Genomic DNA, 22,946 nt, shown 5'->3' with positions numbered 1-22,946 from the left:
GGTTATATAGATGAAAACTTTCAACTAGGCCCAAAGCCAATCCTGCCTAGCTATCTACCTTGTTACTGCCAGAAATGTGTGTCAAAATCTATGCAAGTAGGTCATGATAACATTTTGAATTCAGGGGTGTCGCAGGATGTTGCCTTGTTCTCCTCTGTACCCATGAACACTTTCTTGCGTATGCATGTAAATTCAACATGAAGCTAACGGCGCAAGTAAAGATCAGTGTATTTTTTTAGGAGTCAGACATGATAAACACTGAAGGTGTATACATGGAAAACATTTGGAATAAAATAAAACAAGGCAGTCACAGACTGCAACATCCTGCCACACCCCTGAATTGTACACTGCAGTGTATAGTCCATGGACTATAAGGCACATCTTCAATGAATGGCCTATTTTTAACCTTTTTCATATAAAAGGCTTACTGGATTATAAGGTGCATCTGATTATAATGTGCACCTTCAATGACTGGCCTATTTCAAAACTTTTCACAAATAAGGCCCACTGAATTATAAAGTGCACTGTCGGGTGAGAAAATTAAAGGCTTTTAGGTGCGCCTTATAGTGTGGAAAATACTGTACTTGCATAGGTCAAAGATCAAAGCCAGTGCTCTGACCTCCTGTCATTGATCAAAGCGCAAGCTTTGATCTATGGTCCTACACTGGCCTCTCTCGTCTTTGTATCTTACCCGGTTCCTGAGTGTACAAAAGTTGAAATTTGACATTGACCTAGTTTTTTCTCAAGGTCAAGGTCATCATCCCATTTTCATCCCCTTTGCCGCCCCGGTAATGTACTTTTTATTTCATCTTTCTATCTGCAACGGTTGTGAAGATATTTGGTGGACTGGACATACGAACAGACAATGGACGGACGAACACGCGAACACAGACAATACCGCTGGTTCATTCTCTTTGATCTCTACGGACATTAGGATCCAGTTGGTCCTGAAGTTCGCTGGATAAATTTGTCAGCTTATGATAAATTCGAAGCAGAATATTCATAGTGAAGGAAAATATAATCATATATATTTTCAGGTTTTTGTATTTACTTTGTATTTATTTTTGTATTTATTTTGAGCGGTGTTACTGGATAAGAGCTGCTCTTCGACCCTCCCTCCCTCCACCCCCCGCCTCTCTCGACCAGTAGGATGATGCGCGCGACCGCCGTCAAGTGCGGCTCGTGCTCTGTGTGAAAGTCGACACACAGTGAAGATGGCGATGAGAGCGGCACTCCGGTGCCTCCCTGGAAACTTTTCCCCAAGACTGCCTCACCTCTCGTCGGCAGCGCGGCTCTCGGCCACTCGGCTGGCGTGGAGGTGGAGGAGCGGCTCTCCGCGGACTCTGAGCACGACCTCGGTTCTGTCCACAGGTAGGAATACTCGTGAAAAACACGTCAGCTCAGCTGCCCGCAGCACGGACTAACTCGACCCCTCGCTCCTTCCTCCGTGTCCAACTTTCCCACAGCGGGGCAGTGGAATGCCATCTCTGAAAGGTCGTGTTATAACTTTTTAAGGGCGAAACAGACTGGGAAATGGGATTCTCGTGTCATGTCGACTGGTTTGATGCCCCTGGTTTGATGCCCTTAGAACGCACGTGCAATATAAATGTAATTAAAGCCATAATCAAAGCATTGCCCTCGTCTCGTGCACCAAGTGGCAGTTAATTACCACTTCAGTCATCCGTTGTCCGCGATTTGTGTTTAAAAAGGGCTGTGAGCTGATGCCCCGCATGTTAACATGTGCTTCGAAAATATGAACAGAACATTTCAAGTTTTGTTGTTCTTGGATTCATCGGAGCCGCCACCCATAAAACCAGTTTTCACAGATAACGATGCTCCTCACGGGCAACTGGGACTAGAACCTGACTCACAAACCGGATAAAACCTGTATTTAATCTGCGGTTTGATGTTAACACTGAGATGACCAGCCAGTCGAATACTATTATACTTCCCAAACAGTGCTGTCAAGAAAACAGTGTTACAATCAACTGAAGAAATGTTTTTCTTCTTAGTGCAACCAGTAAACTGTGTATTTTATTTCATTTCTATGCACTTGCTGTTGCATGCGACAATGAAAATCAATTGTTGCACAAAATGGGTTTATGTGCATATGTATGTGTACCATAATGATTTATTTGTCCTCTCTGCAGCCCTCAAGTTCACAGATAAACATGAGTGGGTGAGAGTGGAAGGTGAAATTGGCACTATTGGTGTCAGCAATTATGCGCAGGTAAACTGTTGTCTCTTAATCATTGAGTTACAATGCCCTTGTTCAGAGTTTATGTAATGGCGATGTAAAAATTGTGATATGTAGTTGTGCACAGTGTGCAATTCAGTGCTGCACTTTGCCCTCCACCGCAGCAACTGCACTGTTTTATGACTATTCATTCATTTTCATGTACCGCCGCTGTATCCGCCGTAGCGGGTCACGGGGAGCTGGAGCCTATCCCAGCTGGCATAGGGCGTGAGGCGGGGGACACTCCGGGCATGACGCCAGTGCACCGCGGAGCCACATACAAAGACACACACACACACACACCTACGGACAATTTGGGACCGACCAATCAACCTGAGGTGTTTTTGGAGGTGTTTTATGACTATTTCTGAGAGAATTAATTGCTTTCATCCTGCAGTGTATACAGAGAAACCTACGATTAACACTTTGCTTGCCTCTATTTAAACCTCTGAATCAAGACAGTTTATTTCTTAACGTGACATCTTCAACAGCTGGATTTACACTGATACTTTTTTTCCCCCCAAACCTGACTTTCCATTCGCAACACTAATATTATCAGGAAGTCAGACTATCTGAATGTCAGGCTGACAATATTGCAGTGTTTTCATTGCTTGTGGTTGTTTTGATAAATATTCATACCACTGCTTTGTTCAAAAAGAAAACACCCAGCCTTGTGCTTTCAGTTATCTATTCAGTGCCTAAAATGGGCATTTTTGTTTATTACGTCTTCATTGTGTGCCACCATCTGCTGTTGAGTCTAGGAACCCAGTTCTGAACACTTACACAAGTGGGAGACTTTGTAAGGCCCTTAGATTTATGAGAACAATCTGGTATACCAGGTTACCGAATAACTGCATCTCTGTGCAGACACACATTTAGTGTTGGCCCAGGTGTTGGCCCAGGCCCATTCATCTGATAACTGATAACTTCTCATTTTAAAGAGGAAATTCAAACCTGGTATTGCCTCCTTATCATTTATTACAGCACCATTTGTGTCTCCACGTTTCCTTCCAAAGTATTGATCAGATGTAATCCAGTTCGTACTTCATAAATGGCATTTGGCTTGAGACAGACAGGCTTGAGAAACCGAGGTGTTGAGATGCCTTTTTTCCTTTATTCATGTACTTATTGACAACATCAGGTATAGATTATAACCAACATTGCCCAATTTTAAAAATTGAACTGCTTTTTTTCAACTTTCTGTCATATAATACATTATGTAAGTTTTGATTACTGCAGTTTTTTTTTCATCCTTTTAGGAAGCATTAGGTGATGTGGTTTACTGTGGACTCCCTGAAGTTGGACAGAAATTAGACCAAATGGGTAAGAGCCTGGAAAGGTCTGCAGATTGTAGAATTAATTGTGTAGTAGTGTGTTATGTGTCACCTTGTTTCTCAAAATCTCTGTATTTGTGTTAGAGGAGTTTGGCACTTTGGAAAGCGTAAAAGCTGCCAGTGAGTTATATGCACCACTAACGGGAGAGGTGACTGAAGTCAACGCAGAACTGACAGAGAACCCTGGACTTGTGAATAAAGACTGCTATGGAGAGGGTGAGTATTTTTTGGTTACTGTTGTTCATTTCCAGATATTTCTCAAAAGATTTGCTGTCAGGTCAGGTGACAGGTTCTCAATCGTGACACACTGCTTGTTTTTGAGGACAGTAATGTCGCTCTGGATTTTAACGCATCATTACTTTTTGCAGGGTGGCTAGTGAAGATGAGACTTGAAAAACCTGAAGAGCTTGAAGGCCTCATGGATCAGTCAGCATATGATAAATTTACTAAGTCACTTGAATAAGTCAAACCGATTGTGCTGTTTTATAATGTAACTACAATCAAAGACTAGCGGGCAGGGTTACTAACATCTTGTGTGATACTTTCATCATCTGTGGTATTTATTTTGAGACTGTAACTGTTATCACAATTTTAAATTGTCAGTAACATAAATTAGAATTTCTTCAACATACTAGCAAAGGACATGTAATCAAGATGTGCCAATATTTTTGGTCTTTGTCATTAGGTTCTCCATTTTTAAATGTTCACAGAATGACTGGGAAGTGATTTTCATACTCATTGAATAAAATGTCCTTACATTTGAATTGATACCCTTGTTTTATTTTAAAATCAAACGTTTTTTAATATGTTTGTGGTGACTTTTGTATTAAACAAGGATATGTTCTGTTGGTGACAGAGTGGCACTGTTGAAGACACACACGCCAACAAAAAGCAAGAATTCTTCACAAATGCTTTTGTTAGGCGATATGCACTCATACATAAGCTAAAAGGGAAGGCTGTTAATAAATACTATGCACATTGACCTTTGACCACAGGTGATAACAGATATTTCAGAATCTATTTTATCAATGATTAATGAAGCGGTGGTTTGACAATGACTGCAAAAAACTGCTCATCTGATAATGCAAAAATAAACATTCAAATAAATAGAATACCATATTTAACTGAATGAAATATTGTGACTACACTTTCAGCTGTAAATCATTTTACCATATTTTAATTATTTTATGAGTGCATTAACTCCCTATTAAACTGAGGGTATATTGTATCTACTAGAAGCTAGAAACACATGTAACACTGCATTCAGAAAGCAACTGTCCAGTATGATGGCTAACATCAACAATATATTAGTGGTTCTGTTAAGGCTATGTACTGTATTGTCGACACAGTATCCAATGGTATGACCAACGCTCACCAGCAATGACGGGTACTAGGCCTCCCTCTAGTGGCCAATGCAAAAACTGCACTTCACGTGAGTTTGGGGCTCCAACCCGGAAGTACCTGTGTCTTAACTTCCGACCATTCAAAACGAACCGGAGTCTTTACATACGTGCAGTTAGTAAACATTCTTGTACATAGATATGTCTATTCAACTGTAAAATTATATCCGGGGATTGAAGAGTCAACTCAAGTATGAATTCAACAAAGTAGAAATATGACAAGAGTTTCTAAATTTTCTAAATTTAGATTTTTATTAGCATTCGAGACAAAAATGCACAACAAAAATGAAAAACAGTCTTAACAACGACAACCTTACTGACACAGGAACATAATCTTCTCGAAAAGACTATACAGGCATCCAGAATGCGGTTCTTCATAATCACTTGCAGAACGACCGAAACTATATGAATGTGATCTAATTTAAAATGCACATAGCAAATTATGTGCATTTTGTGCCGTCAAATTAATTAAATAATACAGTACTGTATACAATTAATAAGGATTAATTATTAAATAAGGATTAATTATTAAATATTCTTTCATATTTAAACATATCGATAACATTTAACATATCTAACATTCCTAGTTCAGAAAAAGGTAATTTCCCTACGGGGATCAATAAAGGATTGTTTCTTTTTATTTATTATAGTTCAGAAAATAATCAGGAATATTTAGTTCACTTTATGCTTAATAGTTTTTAGTCTTTCATTATATTCGTTCCAGTATAATTCATTACTTTATATATTACAGTATTATTATTAGTACAGTATTATTATTACATTCACTCTAACTTGAGGATGGGACGGAGCTACGATCTGCTCGTCTATTGGCTGGTCGAGACATATCCCACAATCCCCCGCTTTTCGACTTCCTTTTCCTTTCGGCCATTTTCCTCCCTCGTAGGTATGAGAATTTTTCCTCTACAGAACTAGAAATAATCCACTCTAATCCTTGGTATTTTATCGAGATTTGTTGATTTCTCCCACAACACGAGATAGTATGATTGTTCAGTGTTGTAATAAAGTAATTATTTTCAGATATGTCGCCTCATGACTAAAGAATCTCTGGGATTCGCGTTCCCGGATGAAGTGTTAGTACCGCTGCTACATGCTAATTAGTAGCATGTAGTAGCCTGTGAAACTTCCTAATTTATTCACAATTTTGTCAAAGGCACCGACTGGGGAGATGGAGTAAGGAAAATGCACATTACGTATAATAACCGTAATCTTACCCCAACAATCAGCCGGCAAACCAGCTGGCCGGCTAACCAGCTAGCTTAGAATGTAGACCGCTGTGATGAATGGTGTGTTGGCTTGACAGGCTGCTCATGTCCGCGTGTCTGTTGTGTTGCAGGGACGTAGGCAGCCATGGCCCCGAGCCGGAATGGGATGATTCTGAACCCACATTTCCACAAAGACTGGCAGAAAAGAGTGCGCACCTGGTTCAACCAGCCAGCCAGGAAACTTCGCAGGTGAGAACTAACTTGTGTTCAGCCGGGCCTCTGAGGAGTACAGAATTATTTAGTTGGATTGAGACACAGACATTGCCGGGATTTGAAAGCTAAAATCATGAAGTTACTCATTTTCAGATGACAGGAATGCAGGCATAAAGAGTCTAAACATGAAGAGATGCTAGCTAAAGCTTGGATGTGGTGGGGATTGGAGTCAAGTCAAAATTGGGCCTTTCCTTTGATTGCTTTCCATCAATTTAGTGTAATTTCATGGCCAACCATGATGTCTGGGAATATATTAGGTGTTTTTTTTTCTGTTTTTCGTTTGCATGTCAGGGATCTTGTGACATTCTAGATGGAATGTATATAAACATGTCTGGCATAGGGACAGTAGGGTTGCAGCGTATCATCCAATTAAAAGACTTTTTGTATAGTCCCTTAAACATATAAATTAATAAAGCTTCCTCTTTATATAGGCGAAAGGCTCGTCAGGCCAAAGCCCGTCGAATTGCTCCACGGCCTGTTGCTGGACCACTGCGGCCACAGGTCAGGTGTCCGACTATCAGGTACCACACCAAGGTCCGTGCTGGACGTGGCTTTACCCTGGAGGAACTGAAGGTAATTGTTGTCTATATACAAAACATATTAATGATAACTTCAGCGGGCAGCTGAACTCTCGACCAGTTGTAGTTTATGAAGGGATTTGTGAGGGAGCCCGAATAGCAGAGAATTGCAGTAGTCGAGTCGAGAGGTGACAAGAATGGCAGTAGTGTAGGGCGTGAGGGAGGGGCGGAGACGATTGATATTGCATGGCGGCGCTGTCAGGCCAGCCCGGTACCTGGACTGAACCATTTTGGTTATTATTGGATTGTTTTGTATTTTAAAACATCACTAAAAGATTTTTTATGTTGCCCCAAACTCCATCATGCCTTTAGTGAACATTCGTTTACATTTTTCTCGGTCATTTTGCCCTCAGCTCGGACTTCAGGGGATAATTCTGTGCAAAATATCTGCTTTGTGTCATGGTGGTGCTTCATGTTACCACTTTTAATTCATGCTATGTGTTCAGACCATATGAGGTAAAATGGTTTTGAACTGCCTGACGGAGGAATAAACATAAATTTCGTCCACTCATTGTTAACCAGCGGTTTTCTTTGTTAACCTCTCTTCGTTTGGAGCTATGCTGTCTCCCTTCTTCTGCGCTTCGCTGTAGCGGTAAACTCACAGCGGTAGCAGCAGCGGGCTGTTTCACTACCTGGTACGCTGACAGCGCTGGGTAGACAATCTGATTGGCTGAACTGAGTGGCGCTATTACCGTAAAAAAAATGGAGGAGTAGCGCCTGCCGTCTGTAGCCGCAAATTGCAAGTAAAAATGCGCCAAGAAAATCGTGAATTGATCATGGAGTGGTCACGGGTCCAGACAGAACCATCACGCGGTCCAGATCTGGATCAGTGTAACCTGCTGGATGACGTTACAATTGTGGTTTTAAAATAAATTAATAACCTGCTGTTGATGCACACCGAGGCATGAGAGGCTGATGCAGGACTTCATAATCCATGGCTCAAAGACTTTGTTGGAACAGAAGTTTAGACATGAGTGGTTCTTTCCAGGTGCAAAAGTTTGATGTTGACAATCTGTACAGTGGGTATTTTTTGCATTTGTTGGTGGATCACCAAATGAAAAGACTTTTTTAACCCGTGACATTTGGTTGCAATGCAGGCAGCTGGCATCCACAAGAAGACTGCCCGCACTATTGGCATCTCTGTTGACCCTCGTCGTCGCAACAGATCCACAGAGTCTCTCCAGGCCAACGTACAGCGTCTGAAAGAGTACCGCTCCAAACTTGTCCTGTTCCCCAGGAAGGCTTCAGCTCCTAAGAAGGGAGACAGCACTGTAAGTGTCTTTTCGTGCTGTGAAAGAGTTTTTTCCAAATCATTCCCTGGGATAAAAGCAAAGACGTTCTCCGATAAAATACAGCTAACGCTTATGGCCATGAGTCACAACTTAAAATTACATTTTGAGCACCTTGAGAGCAGTTTGTTTACACACGGTAAGCCGTGTCTGAAATGGGATTTTGTCCCTCATGCATTTTGAAATATTGCAAGGCCTAATTTGGAGTTTTAAGACTTGCTGATGCTCTCTTAGATGCTCTCAGATTTCTGAACAAATAATTACTTTTTTTTTCATTAAACTTTCACCTGGATCCTCATTGAGAATTGTTTGAGATTTGATTTAATGAAGCTATCTCACAAACTTGCAGATGTTTGGTTCATAGAAAACTAGATGATTCAATGTAGATGGGCTTGTTGCTTTAAAAATGACCAATTTGCAATTGCAATTTGTAATTTTCAGGAGGAGGAACTGAAGATGGCCACTCAGCTCACAGGTCCAGTTATGCCCATCAAAACTGTAAGTCTGGAAGATTCCACAATTACCAACACAAATGTTATAAGATGGAAAATTAGTTCTGCATGTACCCCAAAAATGGCACCACAGGTCATATGTATGTGTAAATATGTGTTCACACTTTTCTTTTACTATTTCATTGGTGGGTTTTCATAAATATACAAATCTGCTTTGAACCTCAGCAGTCAGATGATGACAAATCTCCGGAATCTCTGTATTTCTTGATGAAATATTTGAACCCTTTTTTCTGATGACTGCTTTTAAGATAAGACAAAGACAATCAAAAATGGTGATAGTATGAAATTGGATTTTTGTTTCTAGTATGAAATTGGATTTTTGTTTCTCAGTCGATATTTATTGAATAGTGAGGTCTGTGTTCACTGTTTTTGTTTTTGTTTGTAGGTACACAAAAAGGAGAAGGCCCGGGTTATCTCTGAGGATGAGAAGAACTTCAAGGCCTTCGCCAGTCTGCGTATGGCCCGCGCCAACGCTCGACTTTTCGGCATTCGTGCCAAGAGAGCCAAAGAGGCTGCCGAGCAAGATGTGGACAAAAAGAAGTGAGAATAGTCACTATGGAACTTTGCAAAATAAAGTGTTTCAAAAGATCATTGGGATAATGTCATAATTATGAGTTGGTGTCTTCTTGGATTAAATAATGGGGGGGCATGGATTAGAACCACAGCGATGGAGGTCAAAACCTCACATGTTGTGATCCGAAAGAACTGGATATCAAGTTAAACACATGCATGTATGAACAGACATCATCTGATTTATAGATTAGTTAAAATAACCTGTAGCTTCAAATAACTAGCATGTTACTGGCCAATTTTAAAAATTAATATATTAACAAGGCAGTCACAGACTGCAACATCCCGCGACACCACTGAATTCAAAATTTTACCCTGACCTACCTGCATAGGTCAAGGATCAAAGATGTTTGGTGCACTAATGGACAGATGAACACACAAACACAATTGCAATACATCACCGCCTTGAAACTGGATGTAATAATGTAATATAAATGTTAAGTTCTCTCATGGCATTGCTGTACACCTGATAATAAAAATCACACAAGACCATAGTAAAAGGTGCTGTTAATAATTATAGCATTATTAAGGACATTTTTAAGAGGTATGAGTGTTGCCGGTGAAATTATGATGGAACAGAACTCTTGACACCAGATACTTTTCTGTTAAATATTTTTTTAATCAACTTGAGTGGAAAATGTTAGTCCTGATGGCGAAATGATGCGTCACACCAGATTATACTTGTGTTGTACCTTTTATTCCATCTCTTCTGATTGAAAAAATTTCTTTGCACCTTCTTTGTCGCTGCGAGTGGAAGTGCTACCATCTGTAGAAACTTGACATTGCAACCTTTTTGCATAATGATGAGCTGCAGTTAACTTGCAGACCTGAAAAACAGCCGTGAGCCAACCTGCATAGACCCTGAAAGTAATTCAGTTTGAAAAGTTTAAAAATCTTTTATTTCACACATGAATTTCCAAAATTCATGTCAATATATGTGAGCATTTGTTGAAGGGAATGAAATGCAGAAGCATTAAATAGAAGATATATGCAGAATACTTACTGTGCTAAACCGTAGAACGAGGTACCTACAGAATAGTCATAGATTCCAAATAGGACATGGACTGGATATACCGGTATTGCACAGTATAGACCATATAAACTATATTAGATATTTTTTATGCATAGAATGTTTTTTCGAATACATGGTTTAATGTTTTGTATTCCTTTCCATAACTTAAGATTTCTGAGTCTCAAATATCTGGTGTGAAACTAAAGTAGCTGTTGTTGCAAAACACATTTTTTTCTTGCTTACTGCTCAGTGTCACTCTACATGCTGTTATATGGGTCAGTCTCTGGCACCAGTAGGGGGCACTAGAGGCACAGGATCAGGCATGAAAATAGAAAAAGAGTATTTGATCAGCGTGGCTGTAATTTAGAATTGTGAATCCATTTGTCAGCATCTGGATTGTGTTCAATTGTTGTAAATTCAATATCCTAATGCAAAATAGCCACATTTCAGAAGACAGGTAGAAACAAAGAGAAATTCAAATTTACTTCAATAAAATATTTTTTTGCCAGTTGAAAAAAATTATTAGACAAGTTATTAGAATCCAAAAAGCCCAGCTTTGAAGTGGAGGTCAGCAACCGTCCTCAAGACAGGAAATTCAGGAGGAAGACGATCAAGGAGGACCTTTTTAGATTTCATCTCAGAACATTGAATTCTGGCAAATATGAACATTTATTAAAAATATGAAACATTGGTATGACAACAGATTTCTAAACAATTTGCAACAGCAGAAATAATAACAGTAAAAAAATGACCTCAAGCATCGCATACAGACAAGGTCAAGACTGAGTGAAACTAAAAGTCCTTGTCGGCCTGTCTTCTGTGTTGTAACAGTTTGAACTGAAATGAATTATTCCATTAATGGGGTCTCGTGGGTAGTCGATTCATTTCAGACCAGGGATGATTGATTGGACTGAGACAGGAACTCAAATCGATTTGTCTTTAAAATTTACTCTTAAAATAGAGTACTGCAACGTCAACAAACTCCAATGTAAAAGGACACGGTGGATTTTCCACAGCTTAAATCAATTAAGGGAAGTTTCTGAATACGTAATCATTCAGTCAGGATTAGGAAACTGAAGAATCACCACATTCCAATATTTCCCAATGATTTTTGTTCCAATAATAAACTTTACCTGACATCAGTGCCAGATAGTAAATAAATCACTTGTCTCAGCTCCGTGGATTGGAAAACGAATGGGGAAAGGATAGCGTTACACTGTTCATATGATGCAACACTGATGCACACTGATGAAAGGATTACCTAATCAATTAGTCAATAAGTTTACTGACAGAAAATTACAAATTGATCAGTGCATTAAGGTTTTACAATGCTAGTGAGATACTGTTACCTATTGTTCTGGAAGTTTCTTCTTTCTGTTTCCTGATTGTTTATAGACTCAAATATCGATCATTTAACTGGAAATACATAGATATAGAAATTAGCCATACTGTAAACTCACTGTGTGGCATAATTATTAAATGTCTACGTTTTCATTTCCTCACCTGTGAGCACAACTGCTACTGCTGAGTGACCTTACCTTGGAGAGCACCTTTCAATAATATTTGTTTGCACGTCTCCATTTGATGCAGTCATTGAAATCACTGAGAGCGTGTTTTTATCCTGTAGCGTCACCTTCACCCCTGTGATATAATGTCTGTATCATATTTACTCTGTACATGAAAAAGTGAGCACAGTATTTGTAGGTCAATGAAGCAAATATGATGTTGGAGATCATGTTTCTATTCAGTGAGCTCAGTTGAAGTCAATCCTCCTGATACACAAGCGTGGTGATGAATTACCATCAACAGCGACGCTACAGTGACCCCCATCATCAAACAGAGAGTATCACCTAGACGTCAGGCAAACCTCCATGCAGGTCAGGTTACGCATTACAACACTACACTGAAACCAAAGGTCACACAATAGTTTGACCCACATAATATGATTCAGTGACCAATAAGTTCTACCTCTACAATTTGAAACCGAATCAATAACATTGGATTTTATAGTTATTCAAGAAAATATTTTTCTTCAGTTTTCTTCGGGATCAAGCTCAGAAATCTTTGAAGAGATATCAAATTTGGCACCAAACTGATTCAACAGGGTTTCAACTACATTTTGACTTTACCTTACCTACCTTAACTATTTTGACCTAAGTTTGGATCAATTTTTTTTGTTGTTGTCTCACTGTTCTGATTGTTCCATCTGTCTAATAAGCTTACACATTTTGATCCTCAGATCCATAACACGGCTTGGATCCAGTTAAGACTTTGATGCCTGGATGTCATTGCATCATTTTTGACCAACAAGACATCGCTAAAATGATCGCCCTGTTCTGTTTAATAAAAAGAAAGAAAATACACCTCTTCATCAGAATGTAGTCCAAATCATATCTATTTTTGGAACATTTCCCAACCTATCTATATCCCAAACCTAATCTAGTTTCATGATAATCCCTCAGGTAATGTGGGTAACTGATAAAAACATTAAAAGGAAAAAAAGCAGAGAAGAAGCCAAGAATAAAAAAAAAAAGTGAGTCCGATCTATTATCTGTATTTCTTCTAAAATTCCATGGGTTCTTCTGTTCTCCATTTCCATCTATCCTTCCATGTTTAACCCAAAGCTCTATGTTTAATCATATGAAATAGATACAGAAACATAAAAAACAATTTTTGGAAGATTTCCTTGTCATATGCCAAAATCTCCCAATAGGTTTCTTGAAAATTCTTCAAGCAGTTGTCCTGTCCTCCTACTAACAGACACCACCGGTGAAAACATCACCTGCTGTGTGGAGGTAATGCTAATGTCTCTTTCCTCAACCCCAAAATAGCTCTATCTGGGAGAACTGTTGATGGGACGCCATAGATGCTGACGTGAGTTTGACTGAAAACACGAGCGTCACATTACGTCATGCTAGTGGGCTCCCTGTTGGGGTTGTGTACATACGATATGGTTAGCAGCACCGAGGCAAGCAGCGAGGGGAGGCCTGGGGGAGGCGGAGTGGGAGTCTGAATAGGTGATCCATGTGTAAATGCAGGGAACTTCCTGCAAAGTGTTGAAGTGACAGCAGCAGCAGATGGCCGCTGTTTGGAGCTGTGCTGGAACAGGGCTCAGGTGTGTGCCCCAGAGGACACTAAACAACCACAGGAGAGAGAGAGAGAGAGAGATCACTGCTCTGAAAGCAGCACATTCTCTTGTTGAACACGTTGTGTGCAGATTCTGGTGTAATTTTATTCAATTTAGGAAAAAATATTTCACTGAAAAAAAACTCAAACCGAAAGAGATTATTATTAATTTTTTGAGTTAAAAACTCAACGGAACAGATGATTAAAAAGCAGAGTTAGTTAAATTGACCCACCGTTCTGCTACACACATTACTTTACCATCTGAAAGCTTGATGAATGGATAAGTCCTCAGAGAATCAGCCTTGTCCTTTTGTAATCAAAGCCAAACTTATGGATGTGCGTTGCACGAAGGTCTCATAAAAATATTATTTTCTGTGTGAAGGACACTTCACAATCCAAAGATTTAAAAGCTTTTGGGCATAAATTGTTGCATCAGCTTAAGTGTACACGTTGCTACCAACATAAAGTCAAACAGTCAAGCACACAGTTTACAATTTGGGGGTTAAGACTATATTTGCACTTACCTCTTGTAGGTCACTTATTTTTCACAGCCTTTGCTTCTGATTTGCAGAAACTCTGCAAGGAGCCGCTGTTGTGTCAATGCACTCTAAAAATCTATAAATGTTACACAATGTCTGGAAATACATTCATGAAAATAATACATTTGTGGGTGGACTGTGGAGGGTTCAAGTATCCATGTTGTGTAGAAACAATACATTGCATAACCAGCTTTCAAAGGACTGAAAATCTACACTAATATAGTGAGTGAGTGACACATGCATGATTGTTTGCCTTGATGAAGAAAGAAAGGAGAGAATCACTGGCTTCACACATGAAGTATGGCACTTTTGCCTCCACCAAGGGTGTTTTTAATCATGTTTTTGCCACCATTTCATTACACTTTCTGGACAGGTACGGTGTCCCTCAAGGGGTGACCAACCAAACAACATATTTTTGGTACTGATGGATTTCATCATCTGGTCCCAGAATGTTTTGTTTGCATAAATCCAACAATACTTGTACAAAAATGACATAAAGGCACCCCAACACAATCAGCAAAACATCAAATAAATGACAAGAAACCTGGACACATTCCAAATCTGGTCATCTGTAATACTTACATTTATATCTCTCATGGACAATCACTACTGTAATATAACAAAAACAAAAAAATCCTGCTGCACTGAACTAAAATCAGATTGTTGAACAAATTGTGATGAATGAGTTAGGTGTCAAATTTGACTTATCTTCAAAAATTATTGATCCGAACCCCGAAGAAAATTTGCTGATTATCGTTTTTCCATTTAACTAATAATGACACCAATGTAATTTTGATTCTCTTAGTGTTTTACGTGAAATGTCTCTTTTGTCTTTATTTGTTTGACACCAGGACGCCACACCAGCCAGAACCCATTTATTTAAACTGGAATTACCTCGTGTTTGAACAAATTGGAAATCTATAGCTACTACAGAAAGAGGCATCCAAACATCTGATTTCACTTTCTTGTGTTTACATGTGCCGTGGGGCGTCTGATCTGAGGGATTTGCTGCATGATTAGTCCAGTAAATTAGAGGAAATTGTTTCTTGATGTGGTTAGTGTTTTCCATGAGCAGCTGAAGGAAAACACCCAGTTAAATGAATGATATTTACACATTGAGACACTTTACTCAGTGAAGGTGGAGGAAAAGCTGATTGACATATAAAAGTGTTTCAAAATCCGGGCAGAATGAGCCTCCAGAGGATTATGGGCACAAAGAGGGAGAATGGTGAGACTGAATGCTGCTTCACGTCTTGTCACTACATCTAAATGTCAGTAAATTGTTTGCGCCCTACAAGGTCACCATTATTTAGCCTAAATGTCAGCAAATGGATGAAAACCGTGCGTTTATTCTGGGCGCTCTGAAGGAGTCTCATGTTTTTGACGCTCCAATTTTTTTTTATACCAATAATCCAGTCCGAGCGAAAAACCCCTTCCTTACATCAGCAGCTGATTCCTGTCCACTCCCCATCTCCACAGCCCGACTCCCTCCTCACCAGGATCGCCAATGAGTTTCGGCAGAGGGAAAAAAATCACGCTGCGTGTTTTGTGAGAGGATAAAACGAGCGTGTCTAAGAGTACAGAACAGGTAAGAAGTGACTTTTAACTTAATCGGTCGCAGATCGGCGTCATTTTTCTTATTATTAGATAAAGAAATAGCGATCAAAGACAAATGATGTTCCCAAAGTAGATTTATTCATGTTCGGTTTTGCTTGTTGGGATGATTAGTTTGAGGAAATGTGGTTATTTGTCCGCCTGGGCGTCAGCTGATGTGTTTTTCGGGATGTGTTCATTCATTGGTGATGAAGCCAGAAAGGAGCGTCTCCTCTGTCGCCTTCATTAACTTATTGGATGCAAGCTGCAGCTTCTGCACACGTTGTATCTTTAATTTATTGTTATTTCTAACATGCACATTTTATTATTTCTTTCAATAACACAACTTTTGCTCGGCTTGTATGTAGTCACAGTTTCTATTGAATTAAACGTCCGATTAATGATTTTGCGGGGACAGCAAATTTGCATTCTGACAGCCAGCAAAAAAGAACCTTCGGGCGCTGTCTCTGGTGCTGAAAGTCAAACAGTCCACTTGTTCATTTGTGTCCTGACGATGAGACACTTCCACTGGTGGAGTCAATGACACTTCCTCCCCTTTTCAACAGTCAAGTGATGTCAAAAAGCCTTTGCTCAAGGACACTTAAGCAGCAGCTTTTCTTAGTTAAAAGGACGTTGAACCATGTTTCTGTTTCTCTCCTCCCCTACTTTTAATATCTATCTATCTATCTATCTATCTATCTATCTATCTATCTATCTATCTATCTATCTATCTATCTATCTATCTATCTATCTATCTATCTATCTATCTATCTATGACATATCAAAAGAGTTTAATTCGATTTCAATTACTTTAGTGAAAAATAATATTTCTTAATCAATGAAGTGCCGTTGATTTCACTTCAGTAAAAGCAATTAAAAAAAAGCCAGCAATACAATTTTCACCGCCTGCCAGGTCTGCGCATGCGCAAAAAACGTGCGCCACTCCAGAGGTAGGGTTTTTTTGTTTTTTTTTGGGTTTTTTAAAAATCGTTTTGTTTCGGGGCAGCATGGTGGACTGGTAGGTAGCACTGATGCCTCATAGAAAAAAGGTGGTTTACATGTTCTTTCCATGTCTGCGTGGGTTCCATCCCACATTCCCCTATATGCTGTGTAGTTGAATCTATCACTCTACAGCTTATGAAATGAATACAGTTTAAAAATAATTTTAAAAAATGAGGTAATTCATTTAAAATATGTCTTGATATGGATAAAATGTACTCTGAGCACAATATATAAAAATATATATTTTTTATGGTGTAATTAATTAAGGACACTTGAAAGGGGAATGACCAGATTTGACTTTCTTCAATTAATCTTTCCAACAATCTGATCTAGACATATGAATATACATTCCCCGCCACCCTCATGTCCTGTCTCTCCTGATTATCAGGGTGAGATGCTATTCGTCACCAGGGAGATAGATCTGACAGTCAGTAATAACAGGTTGGGTTCCGTTTGGTCCTCTGGGACTGAACGGGAATCTTTGTTCTGACTCTGACATCTGTACCAAGTCAAAAGATCCTTTCTCTCCAGAGAGAACCACATCTTTACTGAAGTCCCTCAGCTCACCGCTACGCTTTCCCCACCCTCAGAGCGACCGACAGCCTCACACCTTACTGCTTCACTGGTTGTCAGCTACTTTTGCCCCCGAGCCAGGATGAATGACGTTGAAGAGGCCACCTCCCCCGCGACCGGCCTCAGCGGTCCAGCAACCTGTGTTTCCAAAGTGGAGCTGCGTGTGTCTTGCAAAGCACTACTGGACAGAGACACACTGAATAAATCAGACCCCTGCGTCGTACTCATGGTACAGACCAACGGGCAGTGGACGGAGGTGAGCCCTCTTTCCTTTCATATTTGTGCACAGTTGGCTCTTTAGGGAGAAAAATGCAAGGCCGATCTCTTCTTAATCACACATTCCATAAGAAGCAGATGTAGCATTTAAAAATTAATGGGCCATGTTTTATTAATCTCCCTGTCTGAGTAATTAACCAGATTATTTAATGATTCTGTACATCACACTTACAAAGGCTCATACGATTCACCCTGGGAGGATCTGAACATGTTTCTTAATGATCACACTGAAATTCCCCAAGCAGACTGTTGGTCAGTCCTCCCTTTGATAGACAGTATCAGAACTCTGACAATGCTAGGATTTTGAGATGATGTGTGATGTTCTACACATTTGGATGAATTTCCACTTCCAAACACAGTTAATTAATCAAACCCATGATGTAACGTGAGATCAACCAGGGGAAATAAATGTTTTTGTCAGCTGGTGAACTTGCAGCTGTTATTTTGCTTGTTTTCAAAAAGATCACGGCTCACACAACAGCTGTCTGTCTCAGAATTAAAAATGTCAAATGCGATGAATATCTGCAGAGGAGGAGTAACTGTTTGTCAGCGCAAGTCATTTTCAGCAGATTGTACCGTCTGCTGTGTAGGATTCACTTTGTACAGCAGCATGAAGCACGTACAAATTTATCCCACCGGTCTGCATGTGCAGACAAACAGCAGGCTAGTTACATACAGAAGGATGAGTTGTGTTCCGCTTGGAAAATGTTTGCTTTTTTGGTTCAAACCCAAACTAATTTTGAGCGTGGGCTGGAGCTCTCCCTCTCTTCTCTGTTAATTAAATAATTTGGTTCTATCTATTTATCTATCTATCCATCTATCTGAGCACTGGGTATGCACTGCTTATGCATGTTTGTAACTGACGTCAGCAGCTGAGTAAGAGGCCACTCACCGCCCTCCTTCTCTGCTCTACACTCATGCTGAATGGACCCACTGACTTGCTAATGCTATTTGTCGAACTGCTTTTATTTCATTATTATCTGATTTCAGCACCTCCACTTCCCAAGGACAAACACAGAAGGAAAGATACTTCTTTTTCTTTTTATTTGAATGAACTTGTCCTGCTCCTTGGGTAATGAGTTCATTCAAACCTCAGTCTTTCTGCTCTGTTCTGACACCTAGGCGACAGAGCTCGTTTTGATTGACTGAGATGGACAGACGCTCTACCTGGCTAGGGAAAACTGATTAGTAAGAGCCCTCATTTTTTCCATGACAGGGAGTCAGGTTCTAGTTCTGGCCCCACACCAACAGTAAACAGGCACAGCCTATCCTCTGTAGCTCCGATTAGCTTTCATCAACAAACAGACTCATCCCAAATCTGTCCATCCAGATGGCACAAAGAGAGGAGGAAGAAGGCAATAATGTAGGATGAAAAGATGAGGGTATGAATGAGGTTGAGTAAGACCTTTCTGACAGTTCTTTCTTTCTGACATTTGTTAGAATTTGGAGGAAAATTCCTGCTTCTTATCATCCATGACATTTCTTTTCATGTTGTTAATACATTGCTTATATTTGAGAAAACTCGAAAAAGTCAGGCAGAATAATTTGAGCTTCAGATCCAGTCAAATTATTCATCTAGAGATGTGGAGAAAACCAAAATTTGTTATTTTTCACCGTAATTTCTTTTAAGTAGTTCAAGGATTCAGACATGACAAAAATAAATCCCAGCAGCAATGTGTTTCACAATCACAGGACAAGAAACTGAGTTGTAAGTGAATTTATCTGTGCAGAAATGTTCTGTATGGTCAACAGCACAAATAACAAAGTCAAACGCAGCGTGCTAATTAAAGTGCCTCGTCAAGGATGTTTCAGGCAAATGTCCTTCCTCTCCATGCAAACTGGGAACAATGTGAAACAGGCTGATGAAACAATATTTGATCGGGATGAGAATTTCATCTTATGTGCGGTTAAACATCTGCAAGCAGAAATAAAGATGTGTCCGTGCAGCAAATCAATTCAAGGTGAAATAAACACCCAAACAAAAACCGCATTCATCATCTTTATTCCATGATGAAACATTTCTATCCTAGTGTGAGTGATCTCTTTCAGGATGATAACGCCACTCCTCAGCAGAAAACCAGGGCTAACTGGCTGCTTTCACGAGTGGGCTACATTTTTATAACCTTCACAGCAACAGAGGGAATATTTTTTGGGAGAATGATGTTTTTGTCTCTGGCAGAGGTCAGAGACGTTTTCCAAATGTTGAAGCTGTTCTAGTTGCTTTTAGAGAAAGAAGTCCTTAAATGCAGTGCACGTGAAGGTCACATGATGCATTGTGAAGAAGTCTCTGATGAAAGGTGGAACATCTTCACACCCTAAACACAAGCTGCTTCAGATCCAGGCTGCAAGGATTAACATGATCTGGATGAATGAGAATGTACACCAAGAGATACGCATCACAATACTTAAATACCCTGGAACTGTCAGACAAAACTGTATTGAAGTGTTTGGGATGAGCACTAAACGCTCTTATGTGTAACGTTTCACAGTCTGAATATAAATAAATCGTCTTTACTTCTGTTTTTCTCTGCGCTGCAGAACCAGAACAGATTATAATTCAAATACCAAGTCATGCATTAATCATTGTGTTAAAGAAGGTCTTTTTAAATGCAATTACTCTATCTTTGTTATTATTTCCTGACACTCCTCCTCATTATTATTATAAATAATTAAATTCCATGATCTACAATAATTGATTCTTGTAACAAGCATTAATATTACTGGGAGTGTGTGAGAGGTACGCTCATGTGCATCATGTGCTGGTGGCGGACTCTATGAGTGCAGCTGTAATTGTTAGGTAGAAATGAGATGTATGCATGTTTTCTGTAGGCTGAGATTAAATGTCTGAGTCTTTGAGGCCTCTCCCATATCATCCTCTTAGAAGTGCATAGTAATGGGTCTTATGTGCATGCCTAGCGCTCCTGAAAATAAGAATGCAGAACGCTGCAGACATGGTGTAAGTTATATTGGACAGACCTATTTTTCAGGGCTCTTGCTGTAAAAGAATAAAGGATACGATACATTTTTTTTGTGTTACCTAGTCAGAGAACAGCTTAGTGAGGTATAAAGTAATCTAAGCTACTGCTTTAATCCCACATGCACAATGAGAGATATTTCAATCTTGCGGTGCTTGTGGTAGTTCAAAATCCGAGTGTGTGTCTAAGTGTGTGTCTCTCTCCTCCCAGCTGGACAGGACAGAGGTGATCAAGAGCAACCTGCACCCAGTTTTTGCAAAGGTTTTCACTTTGGACTACTACTTTGAGGAGGTGCAGAAGCTGCGACTCGAAGTCTATGACATTCATGGCACTCACAGCATCGGGACCCGTGATGATGACTTTCTGGGTGGGGTGGAGTGTACTCTTGGCCAGGTAAACAGATGCTACTATCTAAATGACCCATTATTAGATGTTTTATGAATGTTAAATAGAAATTCTTTGGGTTCAGTGCCTTTAACTCTGGTAGTAATCACACCTGATGCTGTTTTTTGTCTCTGAGTGGTAGAGTGAGTGATGAACACTGATCACTGGTTATGATGACTCAGATCCCTGTTCACTGCTCTTTACTGCGGAGGTCTCAAGGCCAATGTTGTGATTATGCTGCTTTTCACAGATTGTAGCCCAGAAGAAGATGGTGAAGCCTTTATTGCTGAAGTACGGAAAATATGCCGGCAAATCTATCATCACGGTAGGATTCTGAAACTGTGCAAAAGACTTTGGTTCTCTAGAGAATTAAATTTCTAAAAATTTAATTGGATCAAATGAATTGGTCATCAATTCTCAGTGAGAATGAAAAAATGTTTTCAACAACTTTTCACTTTCAGTGGAATTCTTTTTATCTTGTGTACATCAGGATCTCTATTTGGTGTTTCTGCTTGACATTGCATGTGTTTTTAGTGGTTAAGTCTGCATCCTCTCTGAACTCTATATACTATTCTCTATTTTTGGTGACGTTGGTCCTCCTCCTCCTCCTTCTCAAATAAATAAATAAATAAATACATAACAAATGATGCATGTATAAGAAATCACATGTGTCATGTCTGGAGGAGAGGAGCTGGTGGTTCATTAAACCCCAGCTTATAGTTAACAAGCCATGGTTTGGTAGCAAATGACAAAACAAGATAAATTAAACCATACAGGCATCCATTCTGAAGATAAATGGTTTTATCGTGCATTTGTGCTTGTTCAATTCTTATTTCTCATCACTGAGAGGATAAAGCTCTACCTGTACCATCAATGCAAATTTGAACTGAATGTGTATATGTTCCTGTGATTAAGTTTCTTTCTATGTGTCCGGCCTGGAAAGAATTGGCAAATTATTCACTTGCCCATCATCTGGGATCGGCTCCAGTCCCCTTGAATCTGCAAATGTAAAAATGGCTAGAGTGAATGGATGAATGGGATATATCAAACTCATCCGAGTCTGACTGAATTGGTTTTTTCTTCCCCGTCAGTGGAATGCCTTAAGGTACAGGCTAGCATCACAATGTAATAATGGTTGTTATTAACTCAAAGGAATCCAGAAAGCTTTGATAGTTTTCCAAGAAAAACATTTAGCCAATTCTACAAAAACATTTAAAAATGGTGACATACCAAATGGAAAAAAATTAAGATTGTAAAAGATTCCAAACGGCTAAACACACCACTGCAACATATCTTTAATGTGTACGCAGAATTTATTTATGGTACGAGAAAATGTTCTGGTCTGGACAAGCACTTGAGTAAAGCTAACCATTCAGATTAGATTTGCTTTTTAACTTCCATCCATCCATCCATCCATCCATCCATCCATCCATCCATCCATCGGTCCGTCCGTCTTTCCATCTTTCCATTTTTGCGGGTCAGGGTTGCTGCTGACATAGATTTTATTTTTCATAATGTGCCTCTGCTTGCAATTACAATGTATGGACACACAAGAAGATTCACTCCAGGCCCAACCCCAATTTGTTCTGAGCGAGGCTGGAGGAAAAAAAGCGCACACACAACAATCAATCACAAACAATCCTTTATAAAGCTTCCTCTTTATGCTCAGCAACTGTTACAAGTTGTCTGACAGAAAAGTTTCCTCCCTTGCCAGTCGTCAGTGTCAAGGCCTGTCAAGCCCTGAATGAGCTCACAGTAAATCCACAGTTCTGGCAATTCGAGGTCATGTTTCTGAGTGTTTCAAACAAAGGCTTAAGAGATCTGTGTGGTCCACAAAGTGGCTGCTTGGGAAACTTAAAAGTGGCAAACCTGATGTATTATCATTACTGCCACACTTATAAACAAACAGAAAAACAGCCATTCATAGAGTCCCTCTATGTACTTCCTTTTATTTGCACTAAATGTGTGTGTTTAGGCTTGAGGAAATAACCTACAGCCTGTGGTGTTGGTGTTGGTGTCATTTTCCAGTTTATTAAAATTGTAAACTTTAT

The 22,946-nt window shown here is 39.6% G+C and overlaps 2 protein-coding genes and 1 non-coding gene across 3 annotated transcripts in view; all 3 read left to right on the top strand.

The window, feature by feature from the left end:
• The first annotated feature begins 1,171 nt into the window (after positions 1-1,171).
• On the top strand, positions 1,172-4,361 carry gcshb (glycine cleavage system protein H (aminomethyl carrier), b). Its single transcript, XM_068318328.1, has 5 exons — positions 1,172-1,371; positions 2,151-2,230; positions 3,496-3,559; positions 3,655-3,786; positions 3,939-4,361. Exons 1-5 carry the CDS (start codon positions 1,215-1,217, stop codon positions 4,031-4,033), a joined length of 528 nt encoding a protein of 175 aa, XP_068174429.1. The 5' UTR covers positions 1,172-1,214; the 3' UTR covers positions 4,034-4,361.
• A 1,465-nt stretch (positions 4,362-5,826) lies between these two features.
• LOC137592874 (copine-7-like) overlaps positions 5,827-22,946 on the top strand; it is a 34,296-nt gene continuing 17,176 nt past the window's right edge. The window contains exons 1-7 of the mRNA XM_068311347.1: positions 5,827-5,874; positions 6,325-6,442; positions 6,898-7,039; positions 8,142-8,251; positions 17,342-17,516; positions 20,722-20,904; positions 21,146-21,220. Coding sequence (XP_068167448.1) covers positions 6,339-6,442; positions 6,898-7,039; positions 8,142-8,251; positions 17,342-17,516; positions 20,722-20,904; positions 21,146-21,220 — 789 coding nt within the window. The 5' untranslated portion in view covers positions 5,827-5,874; positions 6,325-6,338. The remainder of the gene's footprint in view (positions 5,875-6,324; positions 6,443-6,897; positions 7,040-8,141; positions 8,252-17,341; positions 17,517-20,721; positions 20,905-21,145; positions 21,221-22,946) is intronic.
• Positions 9,020-9,097, top strand: LOC137601117 (small nucleolar RNA MBII-202). The gene has a single exon (XR_011037030.1). It is a non-coding gene; the product is annotated as a small nucleolar RNA MBII-202 (small nucleolar RNA).

Source organism: Antennarius striatus, chromosome 1 (assembly GCF_040054535.1).
Source record: "Antennarius striatus isolate MH-2024 chromosome 1, ASM4005453v1, whole genome shotgun sequence".
NCBI classification, from domain to species: domain Eukaryota; kingdom Metazoa; phylum Chordata; class Actinopteri; order Lophiiformes; family Antennariidae; genus Antennarius; species Antennarius striatus.
The sequence above is the reverse complement of the archived record's forward strand: the minus strand, read 5'-3'. Positions and strand labels throughout refer to the sequence as shown.

Bases quoted from the DNA above. Each gene is read 5' to 3' on its own strand.
- gcshb (XM_068318328.1), top strand. From the start codon at position 1,215: ATGGCGATGAGAGCGGCACTCCGGTGCCTCCCTGGAAACTTTTCCCCA. The intron at 1,372-2,150 runs GTAGGAATACTC...TCCTCTCTGCAG, and splicing joins GACCTCGGTTCTGTCCACAG to CCCTCAAGTTCACAGATAAA. The intron at 3,560-3,654 runs GTAAGAGCCTGG...TATTTGTGTTAG, and splicing joins ACAGAAATTAGACCAAATGG to AGGAGTTTGGCACTTTGGAA.